We start from the raw sequence: 14,122 nt of genomic DNA, 5'->3' as shown, positions 1-14,122 counted from the left end.
GGCCGTGTTCTAGGAGAGAATGCTGCTAGAACATGGCCATACAGCCTGGAAACCACACAGCACCCCAGTGATTCCGTCCGTGAAAGCCTTCGACAATACATTGTTCTTTGTATTCTTTGTAAAATGTAAAGCATCCCAAATGTCAGCTTGGATCCAAAGATGCCCTTCCATCCATGCAACAAGCTAACATACATAGAAAGAGGCTTCTGTTGATGGAAAGGCTACAAGCATGAATGGAAGGTGTCTTAGTGTGGAGCAGGTGAAGAGACCCTGGATGAACAGAGGGTCCTTTTGTGAATAGAAGACCACCTGGGTCCTCAGAAGGTTATATTTGGACCAAACCACTATTTTGTTTTCCTGGGTGGAATTTTGTTTTCAGATTGAATGCCTCCTCTGAATCTAAATGAACAAAGGAAATCATGGATTAATCTTCCCCACGGAAGGCTGAAAAAGGTCTTCATATGGGTGAAAATATTAGCTAGTTGGCTGGACATTAGGGGTCTTTTACGGAGAGCTGGTTCAACATACTTTGGCCCCTTCCGCACATGCAGAATAATGCACTTTCAATCCACTTTCAATCCACTTTGCAGCTGGAATTTTCTGTGCGAAATAGCATAACCCACTTGCAAACAACTGTGAAAGTGGATTGAAAGTGCATTATTCTGCATATGCGGAAGGGGCCGCTGCCTCTTCAAGCAGGGTGCAGAGGTGGAGAATAAGGTGGAGACCCCGCCCCTCAAACCCTTCCCCTCGGGGACTTTCTAAGCTTTTAGGAGGTTCAACATGCTGGTTCCTCCCTTCTCTTTTATTAATGCTGGACTCCAGGCTAATTTTACAGCATACTGAGTTGGCAGAGGCAGCTAGTTGGATTGCCAATTCCTTTAGCTGTCCCTTTACTATCAGGTGAAGTTATGAAGTTGCCTATAGACCATCCCTGATCTCATTGAGTATTGTCTACTCAGACTGGCAGTGGCTCTCCAGGATCCCAGGTAGACACCACGTACTATTTGCTCCCTTTTTGGAGATGACTGGGATGGAACCTGGAACCTTGTGCATGCCAAGCAGATGCCCTACCACTGAGCTACCTTTGACCCTTTCAACAAGTTTAGTCCCATGCCTTGAAAAGCTTCAGCTGAACATCTGTGCATGTTTAGCCTCTATTAAAGAGACAGAGCCCTCCCTCCCTCCCCCCCCCCCCGGCCAACTAGCAGTCTTATGTGGGGGTCTCTGTTAAGCAGCTTTTATCATGCTTATAGAGGCTATATTGACAACCAGTGTGGTATAGTGGTTAAGAGCAGGTGGATTCTAATCTGGAGAATCGGGTTTGATTCCCCACTCCTCCCCCTGAGTGGCAAAGGCTTATCTGGTGAACCAGATGTGTTTCCCCACTCCTACATTCCTGCTGGGTGACCTTGGGCTAGTCACAGTTCTTCGGAACTCTCTCAGCCCCACCTACCTCACAAGGTGTCTGTTGTGGGGAAAGGAAGGGAAAGGAGCTCGTAAGCCACCTTGAGTCTCCTTATAGGAGAGAAAGGTGGGGCATAAATCCAAACTCCTCCTCCTCCTCCTCCTCCTCCTCCTCCTCCTCCTCCTCCTTCTTCTTCTTCTCCCAATTTTGATCGGCATACTAGATATCACCTTTCTTTTAATTCATGTTGACCAAGCATTCCTAGATCACAAGAGAACCTTGTGGTTGCCAGACTATCAGCTGAGAAGTTCAGAACTGCCTATTTTGGAAAAAATAAAAAGGCATGGTTCTCTCTGGATTAATACTCAGATATCTGGAAAAAAACCCCATTATTTGAAAATGGGCTTCCTTACTGCAATGTAACTGTTTCTTATTATATCTCTGTAATTCAGTAACTGTGTCGTTCCAGTTAGCTGCTTCAAATACAATTATGATAATCTCTGGATTTGCATTATGAATTTTAAAAAGTAGGTTACTTGTGAATCACTAAGCTGGTCTCAGTTCAAGCCTGATATAGATTTGAAGGTTTATCGGGGAGGGATGGCATTTGTATCATGCCTTATTATCAGCGCTTAAAACATAATGTAATATTCTTAACCCGACTAAACTCTAAAAGACATGCAACGTATCCATACCTTAAAGGTAAGTTTACACAGTCTGGCTAGTCCATAATAAGGTCTCTGAACCGTGGCTATAATGGGTGGCCATGGGTTAAGATGGTGTCATGCAGAGGTGGGATCCAACCAGTTCTCACCACTTCTCTGGAAGTGGTTACTAATTTTTTCTGAGTGCCGAGAAGGGGTTACTAAAGCAACCTCCCTGCCCAATAGGGACTGGTGGTGCGTGTATGTGGCGGCACCACTGTTTGAATCCCACCACCATCGGAACCTGTTATTAAAAATTTTGGATCCCACCACTGGTGTCATGGAATGTTCACAAACATTTGGGTCCTGATCCAGGGTAATTTCCAATATGTTCTATGAGGCTTATTCCCAATTTTTGTGTACTTAGTCAGGAGTAAGTTCTGTTGAATTAAATGAGGCTAACATTTGAGTTAATATATGTAAGACTGGACTTCACATCTATTAAAGCAGAACAATTTGGCTGAAACTCAAGTTTCAGTTGTCTCGCTATAGAACCTACTCACAACTAACTTTAGCTAGCATGGAATCTGTAGCCTCTCAGGGTTAACAAGTTCAGTTTTGTGTGGGACAGTTCTGTACTTTATTCTCATAAGCTTATGGCCCCAAGATCGCTTACTCTCCAAACTACTAATCCTGCTTGTGTTTAATGCACGTTTGAAGAGTTAACCCAGGAGATTATTGCCACTACTCTGACCACTACCCATGTGAAAAGAACCAAACCAAGTAGCAAACACGGCCGGGTGTTAAATGATGAATACTATCGCATAAAGCGACTTCTATGGGAGACAATATGCAACTTATCTTTCTAAAATCTGTGGACCCTGCCGTTCCCCCTCCCTCTTCTTTCCTCCCCCCCTCTTTTCTTAGGGGACTACGAGTAGGACGCCATCGGTAATTTTGATAGATGCTGCATTTTAATGGGGGTCGATTTTAACATATAGAGCCATATTTAATAACTATTTAAAATTTCGATTTTATTTGTGCTCTATCTATTTGTTTGTTCACCGCCCTGAGCCCTTCGGGGGAGGGCAGTTTATAAATATAATAAATAATAATAATTATTATTATTATAGAGTCACCTCCTGTAATAAAACATTGGGAATGTACTTCTCCCTAAAGAACCAACTATACCAGTGGTGGCGAACCTATGGCACTTCAGATGTTCATGGACTACAATTCCCATCGGCCCCTGCCAGCATGGTCAATTGGCCATGCTGTCAGGGGATGATGGGAATTGTAGTTCATGAACATCTGGAGTGCCATAGGTTCACTACCACGGAACTATACTGTATTCTCTAAGAACATAAACTCATTTCACTAGATGGTCACTGGAAGCAACTTGTACAGGCAATATATTGTAATGATTCTAGGAAGTTTGGGTCCCTTGTATCTAAGGATTCAGGCTCATCTAGTTTCCATGTGGCTTGTATATCTACTTATATATGGCAGAAGTTTTTGTTGTTGTTGATGTTTTCAATGAGGTCCCTCATTCGTCTGTGACGGTCCAGAGTGGCCTCCTGTCTGTGTGGAAGAAGTTCTAGAAATTGTGCTCCAACCAAAGGACTCTAAGGCTTCGGGACCTGATGGGCTCCCTCCAGAGTTATTTAAGACCTTTGTAGATTGGTGGGCCCCGGTACTGGCAGCCCTTTTCACATCCGTTAATCAAACAATCCTATGACCATCAGATTGGACCCACGTGATTATAATCCCTGTTCCCCCCCCCCTTTGGGATGAAAAAAAGAAACCTGACACAAATGGAATCTAAGATCAAGAGGAGCTGTATGAGGAAGAAAGGGAAATGGCCAGTGGTTTAGCGCCAATGGGGCCTGGGGGGCGCAGTGCACCGGGTGCGGGCCAGTGTGGGGGCGTTCCAGGGCAGGCAGAGATGTGGCAGGGGCGAGGGGTGCACACGTACCCCGGGTGCAGTCCCTCCTTGCCCTGGCCCTGGGAATGGCACAGGGTGGCATTGGACTGGGAGTTTAGTAGGAAGAGGATCATGTGCTGGGGAACTAAGTCCAGGGTTCAGGAGGCACAGAAGCCTAAGGATGCGAGAAAGGAGACCATGGGGTGGGAAGCAGAAGAAGTACTGGTGGAAAGATCAGATTCTGAGGAAATGAAGACCTTTGAAAGCAAGAAACTGAGAACAGAAGAACCAATGAGAAGGGGTAAATGTGAATAAATCATACTGGGTTTAGGGAAAGGAAAGAATCAACTAAGGCACAGGTGTCAAACTCGTGGCCCTCCAGACATTATGGACTACAGTTCCCATCATCCCCTGCCATTATAATTCTGACAGGGGATGATGGGAACTGTAGTCCATAACATCTGGAGGGCCACGAGTTTGACACCTATGAACTAAGATAAACAAATCTGTTTTTTTAAACACTTCTTTTCATTTAATTCTTTGCTGGGAATACCATTTGCACCCAGTCCATTTCCTTTGGCAGATTTCTTGTTCTCAGTTGTGTTTTTGAAGACAGTCTTATACCATACACCACCTTAATATAGCATATGCCATTTAGGTACCTGAAAATATGATTTTGGGGGGGGGGGGGAAAGGGCAATTGCAGCTTGGTCCAAGTCCAGAGAAATCATAGAAGAAAGTTGGATTATTCAACTAAATCCCTAGATTGTACAGGTCTGGAAATTTTGGAAATGCAAAGACAGTAAGTCAGTTTAGTGTTTAACAAGGTCCAGAAGACTTTAAGAAATGGGGATATGAGCTTCAAGTATTGATTTGAACAAACTCGGCTGCATTTCAACTGTAAAATCCAGATGAAACAATAAATCTTCAATCCGTAAACAGAGTTTATTCGATCTTTGTTTCGTTTATACCTTTTCTTCTCTTTTTTTAACCATCTGTGCTGCCTTTCAACTGGGCTTGTGTTTAGTACAGAAACTTACACATCAGCATCCCATTCTCAGACTTTATGCATTCAAACACTTTTCCGAGCTCTTTCGTCGCTTCTTTCCCAAGTTTGCTCTGGCCCCAATTGCTGACAAATCCTGCCATCTTTGTTTGGCATTTCTACCATAGGCTTGACTTGGAAGCCATTGATCTGGCCTCCCCGCACCCCACCGTCAAATCTGCAAACTGAAGATAATTCTACTTCGCTACCTCACAGGTGCACAATGGAACTTAGCCCAGTCCGGCGCCACTCGTCGTTTGCCAAAGAAAACCAGCCAGCAGTGTTCTCGTTTCATAAATCTTCACATGGCTGGCTGTGTGACGGGAACAGAACAGAATGGTGGCATCTTGCCAGCGTCAACCGGGGTGGTCCAGAGAAGCTGGAGGAATGCACGCTGAGAACGGGCTGCTCCCAAATTCATCCGCATACGGCCAATTAGTGCCTGCGCTGCCAGTGGCGTCGTATGAGCAGAAGGTAGCAAAGTCTGGCCAACCCCTTAAGCCAACAGACGACCCTCCCACTGGATTACAGCCTCTGAGCCAAGGTTCCTAATACTCTCTTGTTAATGAGAGTTGAGTTTATCTCATTTTCAACCTGCAAAGATGTTCCTGGGGGAACAGGACTGTGCGGTTTTTTTCCCCTTCGATACTGTGTTTCCCCTAATTATTAGGCCCAGCTTCAGAAGGCAGTGAGCTTGGGTGCTTACCAGGGTGCCCGAGACGGTTGCTTGCAAATATATCAACATGTAATCAATTAGGAACCCTGCTGCCAACTGTGACATATGTTCAGGAGTCTGGCCAACCCAAAGGGCTCAGCATATCAAGAGCGTCATAATTCATATGTAGCGGTTTAAGCAGAGTCAAAGGATTCTACTCCAAGTCTCTCCCATCTAGCTGGCTGTTTTACTGCTGGAAATAGGATTTATCCTCCTTCCCACCGTCCATAAGCACGGAGCTTTGGGGTTTTAATAGGCTTTGACTATTTACTACAGTCACTAACAGGCCTGCAGAAAACCTCATGTTGTTTAATAGGGGCTTCTTGTGTGAAAATGGGCTGCGGTAACTTTGTGTGGAGTGGAACTAAATGGCGTCACTTGATATATAATGTCCTGTGAGCATGTGGTTGCAGTGAGTGTGTGGCCTAGATATGTCTGTATGAAGGCGAAGTCATTTAGGAAGATTTTTGACGGTGTCACCCACTCTTTAGAGAGTTTGGACTTATACCCCACTTTTCTCAGCCGTAAGGAGTCTCAAAGCGGCTGACAATCACCTTCCCATTCCTTCCCCACACTAGAGACCTTGTGAAATAGGTGGGGCTAAAAGACTTCTGAGAGAACTGTGACATGCCCAAGGTGACCCAGCAGGAGCAGCAGTGGCGTAGGAAGTTAAGAGCTTGTGTATCTAATCTGGAGGAACCGGGTTTGATTCCCAGCTCTGCCGCCTGATTCAGATTAGCCTGTGCACTCCCACACACGCCAGCTGGGTGACCTTGGGCTAGTCACAGCTTCTTGGAGCTCTCTCAGCCCCACCTACCTCACAGGATGTTTGTTGTGAGGGGGGAAGGGCAAGGAGATTGTCAGCCCCTTTGAGTTTCCTGCAGGAGAGAAAGGGGGGATATAAATCCAAACTCCTCCTCCTCCTCCTCCTCCTCCTCCTCCTCCTCCTCCTCCTCTTCTTCTTCTCCTCCTCCTCCTCCTCCTCCTCCTCCTCCTCCTCCTCCTCGTGGAGGAGCGAGAAAACAAATCCAGTCCATCGGATGAGAGTCTGTCGCGCATGTGGCAGAGTGGGGAATCAAACCCGGCTCTCCAGATTAGAGTCCACCACTCTTACATATGTTTGTTAGTTTTTACAGATTGTTCATTGTATTTTTCATTTTCATTGTAACCAGTGGTGGGATTCAAATAATTGAACAACCAGTTCTGGTGGTGGGATTCAAATAATTTAACAACTGGTTGCTTACAAGCACCGTTTTAACAACCGGTTTACAAGCACCATTTTAACAACCGAAGTGGTGCGAACCTGCCGAATCCCACCACTGATTGTAACCCACCTTAAGGCTGCTTTTGGAGAAAAGCCTGCTAAAAATACTTTAAAGGGAAAGAGCGAGCATAATATGTTTAAAATCAGACCAGTAACCAGGTGGCTTAATAGTATCATTCTAATCTACATCTATAGCAATTGGTGTCCCCTGCTGGACCCTACAAGAGATACAAGCAATTGTTTCTTATAGCAATTGGTGTCCCCTGCTGTTCATAACTTTTACCTGTAGGAGGTAATTATAAGATGATGTTTTATTATTAGTGTGCCATCTTAGTCAGTCCAGGTTTTTAACTGTGTAATGTTATATATACAGAATATATATTCTGTGTTAACCACATGGTTTGAAAAGAGGTTAAAAGATCTGGTGAGATCTGAGCATGCTCAGAAGGGACAGAATGTTCCGAGCAGCCGAGTGACATTAAATGGATGAGTGGGGAACAAATCAGTCTGTTCAAATCCCTGGTAGTTTACTGAATCCTGGAGGAGGAAATTTGGTGGAATGGCTGTTCACGCCCTCCTGCAAATTTTTTAGGGGGCCCCCGGTTGTCTGGAATGATTTCACAGCCACAAACTGGCCCAGAGATCCTTTTAACTGGAAATGCTGGAAATTACACTCTGGCCTTTATACCCTTTAAGCATAGGTTCTATCGCCGAGTTGCAGCCTCTTCCTCCAGTAGAGGTAGATATACACCCCCGTGTAATTATTTCCCACTCTTTATGTACGGTTTCCCCATGAACTGTGCACATTTATGGATATTATCTTAACTTCAGAGAAATATAAATCTGTATGTAGATTATTACTCTTTTTTTAATGCCTAGCTTGATCCGATCTTGGAGTTGTCCCTGAAATGCTGCTTGGCACCGTTGTGAATTATTATTATTACCACAAGCTCATCTTTATTTTATTCCACTGCTTCTTTTTACGCCAGTGTAAGGCAAAAACTCACATTCAGATCTCTGGTTTCTCATAGGCAAAGGATGTAAATAAAGTGCCATGCTGAAATATTGATCGTTCCATACATATACCGTACCAATTAAAAAGAGTTATTGTCCCGCCGAAGATCCCCCAGGGTTTGCACAAAGGAAGGATGAACCTTGGAGAAATTAAATAGAAAGAGAAGTCCGGTGCTCAGAACCCATTCTCTGACTGTTAATAAACAACATCTTTAGGGAATGGAAGAGCCACAATAAGGAGTCTTGTAAGGATTCAGTGACATCTTTATATCTGCCACATGAGCCAATGCAGATGATGGTTTTGGATCAGTTTTGGATCAGATGATGGTTTTGGATCAGGTCTGCATGATTAGCCACTTGGCACAAACCCAGACTCTGTAATCCATGTGTGCTGGTGTTATTATGACATGCTGTTCCAGTCTTTGGCACTGCCTATTTTAACGCATCACTTTGTGCCAAGAGAGGGAAGGGAAGGCCTGTGGCTCCCTGGCAAAATGCCTGCTTTGCATGCAGAAGGTCCCAGGTTCAATTCTTGGTATCTCCAGTTAAAAGGATCAGGTAAGCTCAAGGTCATCCACAGACTTCAGTGTGGAGGAACTTTGAAACAAACCTGGTTCTTTAGATAAGTCTGCTGCTCTTGACCCAGAGGTGGGATCCAGCAGGTTCTCACAGGCTCCCGAGAGTAGGTTACTAATTATTTATGTGTGCCGAGAGGGGGTTACTAATTGGTGATTTCGCCACGTGATTTTTGCCTTAGTTACGCCCCTCCTCTCAGCAGTAGTGCGCAGAACTTGAAGCAGTCTAGCAGGAGGTGCACCAGCGTGTGTGGCAGGCAGCCTGCGCCTGCGTGCATTCGTTTCCCGCCCAAGGACTGGTGCAGCGGCTGCGTCCTTGCCACAGCCCTGCCCAGGAATGCCCTGCCTCAGAATGCCCGGCCACGCCCCCGTCGTTCCCCACCCAGCCCCATTGGCACTATGCCACAGTTTGAATCCCACCACCATGGGAACCTGTTACTAAAATTTTTGAATCCCACCACTGTCTTGACCACTACATCACACTGGGTCTCAGAGTTGGTCCATCATAAAAAATAATGATTGACATGGAACTTAACTTGCATTCTGGGTTGCTTCCCAAAAATCTGCCCAAATTCAACTTGATTGACAATGAGGAAAGCAAAAACAAGCCAGAAGACATTTAGGCAATTTATTGGGAAATTTTTAGATACGCATACAGCCAAATTGACCTGGGATTGGAAAAAAACTTGTTCCTTCCGATTCCTATCAAGTCATTCCAAGTTCCTATCAAGTCATTCCCTCCTTGATGCAGGCACTTTCAAGGACCACATGAGTAAGATGATTAGTCTGCCAAGAACAACTGAAGTCTGTGAGTGACCTTGGGCTGGGCACAGTTCGTTCAGAAATCTCTCAGCCCCACCTCCTCACAAGATGTCAGTTGTGGGGAGAAGAAGGGAAGGAGTTTGTAAGTCACTTTGAGACTCCTTAAAGGTGGAGAACAGCAGGATATAAAAACCAACTCTTCCTTTTCTTCCTCTTCTTCCTCCTCCATCAAAATAATGCTTTGATAATATTGCAGCTGCACCGTCAAAGATGGAACACCCACCACAGAGATGAACCCCTGGCCCCTTCATTTCAGCCTTCAGAAGGCAGTTGAAGAGAATTTTATTTAGGAGGGCATTTGATTGATTTAACTGCAATTAATTGGTGTCTTAAACTGTGGTTTTAAATTGGGCGGGTGGGGGCGTTATGTGCTTTTGCTTTGTTTATATTTTAAACTGTGAGTTCTGTAAGGCACAAGGGAGGCCAATAAATGTTTTAAATAAGAATGGGGGGGGGGACTTATGGGGAAAGCAGCTCTGGGGCACCAGAACGTTGAGACCCCCACACATCAATCCCTATTACTTAATGTCAGTGGACAAATAAGGTTGTACCTGTTCAGTCTTTCACCTTTGACCTCCAAGGCGGTGGTTTAGTGTATAGCATCAAACAAGAAACTTTTTTGACTATCTCATGAGTCAGAATACATGGAGGATACAAATGAATTTATCAGCTGCAGATATGGATGCCTACTAGGGTTGACAACTCCAGCCTGGGAAATTCCTGGAGATTTTGGGTGGAGCCTGAAAAGGGCAGAGTTGGGGAGAGGAAAAGGAACCCAGCAGGGTTATGATTCAGTAGAATCCACCCTTCCAGCTGGCATAATTATATTATTATTATAAAAGCCAGCGTGGCGTTGTGGTTAAGAGCAAATGCACTCTAATCTGGGGAATTGGGTTTGATTCCCCGCTCTGCTACTTGAGCTGTGGAGGCTTATCTGGTGAACTAGATTAGCTTGTGCACTCCAACACACTCCAACTCTCTCAGCCCCACCCACCTCACAGGGTGTTTGTTGTGAGGGGAGAAGGGAAAGGAAATTGTGAGCCCCTCTGAGTCTTTTTACAGGAGAGAAAAGGGGGGTTTAAATCCAAACTCCTCCTCCTCCTCCTCTTCTTCTTCATCAGGAGATCAGTTGTAATTTGATGAGAAATCTGTTTCCAAAGAGAGTATTTGGTAAGTAATTTTTCCTAAACTGCCAAGCTGGATATTTTACTGTTTCTGATATTAATACGTTGTGATGTGTTTTAGTTATATATCATTGTGCATTATGTGGCATCAAGTCACTTCCAGCTTAAGGCAGCCCGATGTATCAATGGCCTCCAAAACATCTTGTCATGAACAACTTTGCTCCGGTCTTGCAAACTGAAGTCTGTGGCTTCTTTCATGGACTCAATCCATTTCATCTTGGATCTTCCTCCTTTCTACTGCCTTCAACTCTTCTTAGCATGATTGTCTGGTCTGCTGAGTCATGTCTTCTGATTCTGTGACCAAAGTATGATAGACTCAGTTTGGTCATTTCTATGGAGAATTCAGGCTTGACTTGATCTAATATACCCATTTATTTGTCTTTTTGGTGGTCCACAGTATCCATAAACTTTTCTCCTCCACCACAGTTCAAATAAATGAATGTTCTTCCTGTATGTTTTCTTCATTCACTGCATTTTATTGAACTGTGTAATCTGGTAAGCCACCTTGAATTAAGAAAGAAAGAAAGAAAGAAAGAAAGAAAGAAAGAAAGAAAGAAAGAAAGAAAGAAAGAAAGAAAGAAAGAAAGAAAGAAAGAAAGAAAGACTCATTCAAAGCCTTCCACTTACAGGATCAGGAAATTATCTCTAATTCATAAGAGGCACCAGCAGCAAAAGGAAGAAATACGTCCCAAGTCAACTAAGAAAATCTTTTGCATAGTTAGGACAGAGGAAGTAGATTTCTGTAGGTGCTCAAGTGTTTTTTGGAAGAAGCTTCCTACCTTTCCCCATTGATAGGCAGAGGGCAAGGCCCTGTCCACAGAGCAAAAGCTCTGACCGGTTACAAAAATAACTATCCAAAAGCTTCTTCAGTGTTCAGAGATTTATTGTTTTCATTCAATTCTGCGCAGAAGAGGGAACTCTCCTCTGTTAGCAACAGGGAGGAGGTTCAAGGGGCTGTTGCTTGCGTAACATAATTTATACCCTCTTACAAACATCCCTCCTTGTCTTCTGACCATTGGTTTGAGTCAGGAAGACATACAGACCTGGTCATCTCATCCCACCTTTTACCACACCTTGCCCATTCCTATATTCTAGTGAAACTTAAGTCAAAAACACCTTATGTAAAAGCAATTTCTGGTAACAACTATTGGTTTCTATTCCGCCTTCATCTGTATTTCCATGAGCCTCTGCTAATTCCTTTATCTCCTTAGTGGGGCCCTGTTTTCCCAAATTGAGACCTTTGAAAAAACTCCAGTAGTGTCAGGCTGCCCCATGAGTTTTGTTTCTTCCAACTAAAGTAAGCTTCTGAAGTGCTTGGTGCCCAGTGAATTACTCTCATATAACTTGTATGATTAAATACAATGACTTAAAACATCATAAACTATATGTCCATATCACCATACTCTAATCATTTATGGTATCAATTATATATGGATTTTTTTTTAAAAAAAAGATCTTCATTTGCTACTCTCTCTGGTTGTTTACACAGGAATTGGTGTGCTTATGTTCACACAAGGCTGCAGCCTACTATAGTAGTCGACAACTTGGAAAACTATGCATCAGGCAGAACCAAATCATGCAGCTGGATTAGCGGACCCTGCGGATCAAGGTATGTCTTGTGGTTTACCGCTCACATGTCCCCTTACGTCATAACCAGTTAAACAAAGGAGGAAGAAAGAGACTTGTGGAAATCTTCTGTAATTTTCCTACTGTCTCTCATCATGGAAGACATGGTAAAAAGTGCTTTGGGATTGAAGTTAGGTTGTCATGTTTGGTGTGCAGGTCAACTGCGGCTGACATCTTGCCTTCTTGCTGAGGGTAGTTAATTGTCCTTTAAGGAACCTGGGCCCTGAAATTCCAATGAGGCTTATATAGGGCTGCTGTAACAGGGTTTGGGAGCTCAGACTCCCTTTTTGGAGTCTGCCTCACTCCAACTCTCCCCAGAGAAATAAAAGAAGGGACCTCTGATCAAAAATGGAGGGGAGACTCGGTAAGAGAGAGTGTTGGCCCAAATGCTGACAGACACCTCCCTTGGTAGATGGGAACTTTGGGTAATGTGAAACAGAATTTGTAAAGTTTATTTGACTAGAATTGAAGGCTTCTCAGTTGACCTGAGAGGTTTTAAACACTTGTTGTTTACAGAAAGTAAAGAGCTTCTACTTGCGAGGTTACTCAGTCAGTTACAATAAAGTTTTCCATTTGGTCACACGCAGGTGGCCAATATACTTCTTCTCTTAAAGAGGTTCTGGTTCTTAAGCTTTCTCGTACACACAAGTTCTATTTTACTTCAGCTTTCTCTCACAGAGGTTTCAGCTTTTAGTTGTTACACACACAGACCCTAGATTCTCTCTGATCCACACCCTTTCTAGTTCACACAACCACCCAAGTCTGAAGACTGGAAGGACTCTGGCTCAACTATCGCCTCCTTCCCTTTCAGTCCCCTGTTAAGACCTAACTGCCCCCTTTATGGACTGGTCTTCTCCTGACTGGGCTTTAAACTGGGGTTGGACAGACATTAGTCTGGACAGCCAAGCTGCCCAGCACCTGAGTGGCGGATTCACCTTCCACCAAGCCCAGGGCTCTCCCTCACACTCTATCAAGCCTCCTCAGCCTGACACAACCAGCGACAGATCTCCCTTCCTGATCTGCTCTCTCTGCTTTGGATCCTGGTCCAAGGACGAACCAAGGAAAAAGAACCCTCAGTACTCCAGCTGCCTCCTTTTCTTCTCCCTGGCAATTTCCTCCAGCCAATCAGGACTGGGCAGGACTTAACTCTTTCAGGGCAGTCTCTCACTGGAAACCCCTTCCCGAATATGGGCATTTGTCACAGCTGCCAGCCTCCAGGTGCAACCTGGTGATCTCTCTGAATTATTCTCCAGGTGACAGATCAGTTCCTCTGGAGAAAATGGCTGCTGCAGAGGGTGGAGTCTAAGGCATTATACTGTGTTGAGGTCCCTCCCCTTGCCAAACTATAGCCTTCCAAGGCTCCATCCCTGAATCTCCAGATATGGCCCAAGTGATGAGATTGGGTTAATTTGGGCCATCCAGGGTAAGGGGCTAGAAATATACCTCAGTAATTTTGCTTCAGTTTGAGTCAGTCAGAGGGCCTTTCCCCACTTACCTTAAGCCCTGCGCTACTCTCCTCAAGTAGCGCGGGGTCCCCCGGCACTCCCCACAACAGGGGCAGCGACAACGCAGCCGCCCCGACACTGCCGCTGCCGCTGTCGCGCCCCCTCAGTGCGCGTCATTCCTGGTGCTCTTGTAAACAGCGCCTTTTAATGACACCTGGGCACGTGCCAGAAATGATGCACGCATAGGGGGGGTCGTGGTGAGTGGGGAAACACCCAGAGCAAATGCATCATGGCAACAGGAATATTGTCTCCTGGTGGAAATAGAAATGGTGCCAATTCACAGTAGTGTCATACCTTTCAAACACATGCCTAAAGTCACGTCATCCTCAGAACACAGCGAAATAGTAGTGCAAAGGCCATCCATAAACTAGAGAACTAAATTTCCATTCTGCACAT

General features: G+C 44.7%; 1 protein-coding gene across 1 annotated transcript in view; it reads left to right on the top strand.

Moving 5' to 3' along the window:
* Window positions 1-14,122, top strand: part of MMRN1 (multimerin 1) — a 94,634-nt gene that overhangs the window by 18,405 nt on the left and 62,107 nt on the right. Inside the window, 1 exon segment of the mRNA XM_048508898.1 lies at window positions 12,085-12,204. Coding sequence (XP_048364855.1) covers window positions 12,085-12,204 — 120 coding nt within the window.

This window comes from Sphaerodactylus townsendi, linkage group LG10, assembly GCF_021028975.2.
Source record: "Sphaerodactylus townsendi isolate TG3544 linkage group LG10, MPM_Stown_v2.3, whole genome shotgun sequence".
NCBI classification, from domain to species: Eukaryota; Metazoa; Chordata; class Lepidosauria; order Squamata; family Sphaerodactylidae; genus Sphaerodactylus; species Sphaerodactylus townsendi.
This window is presented reverse-complemented; position numbering and strand designations above follow the sequence as displayed.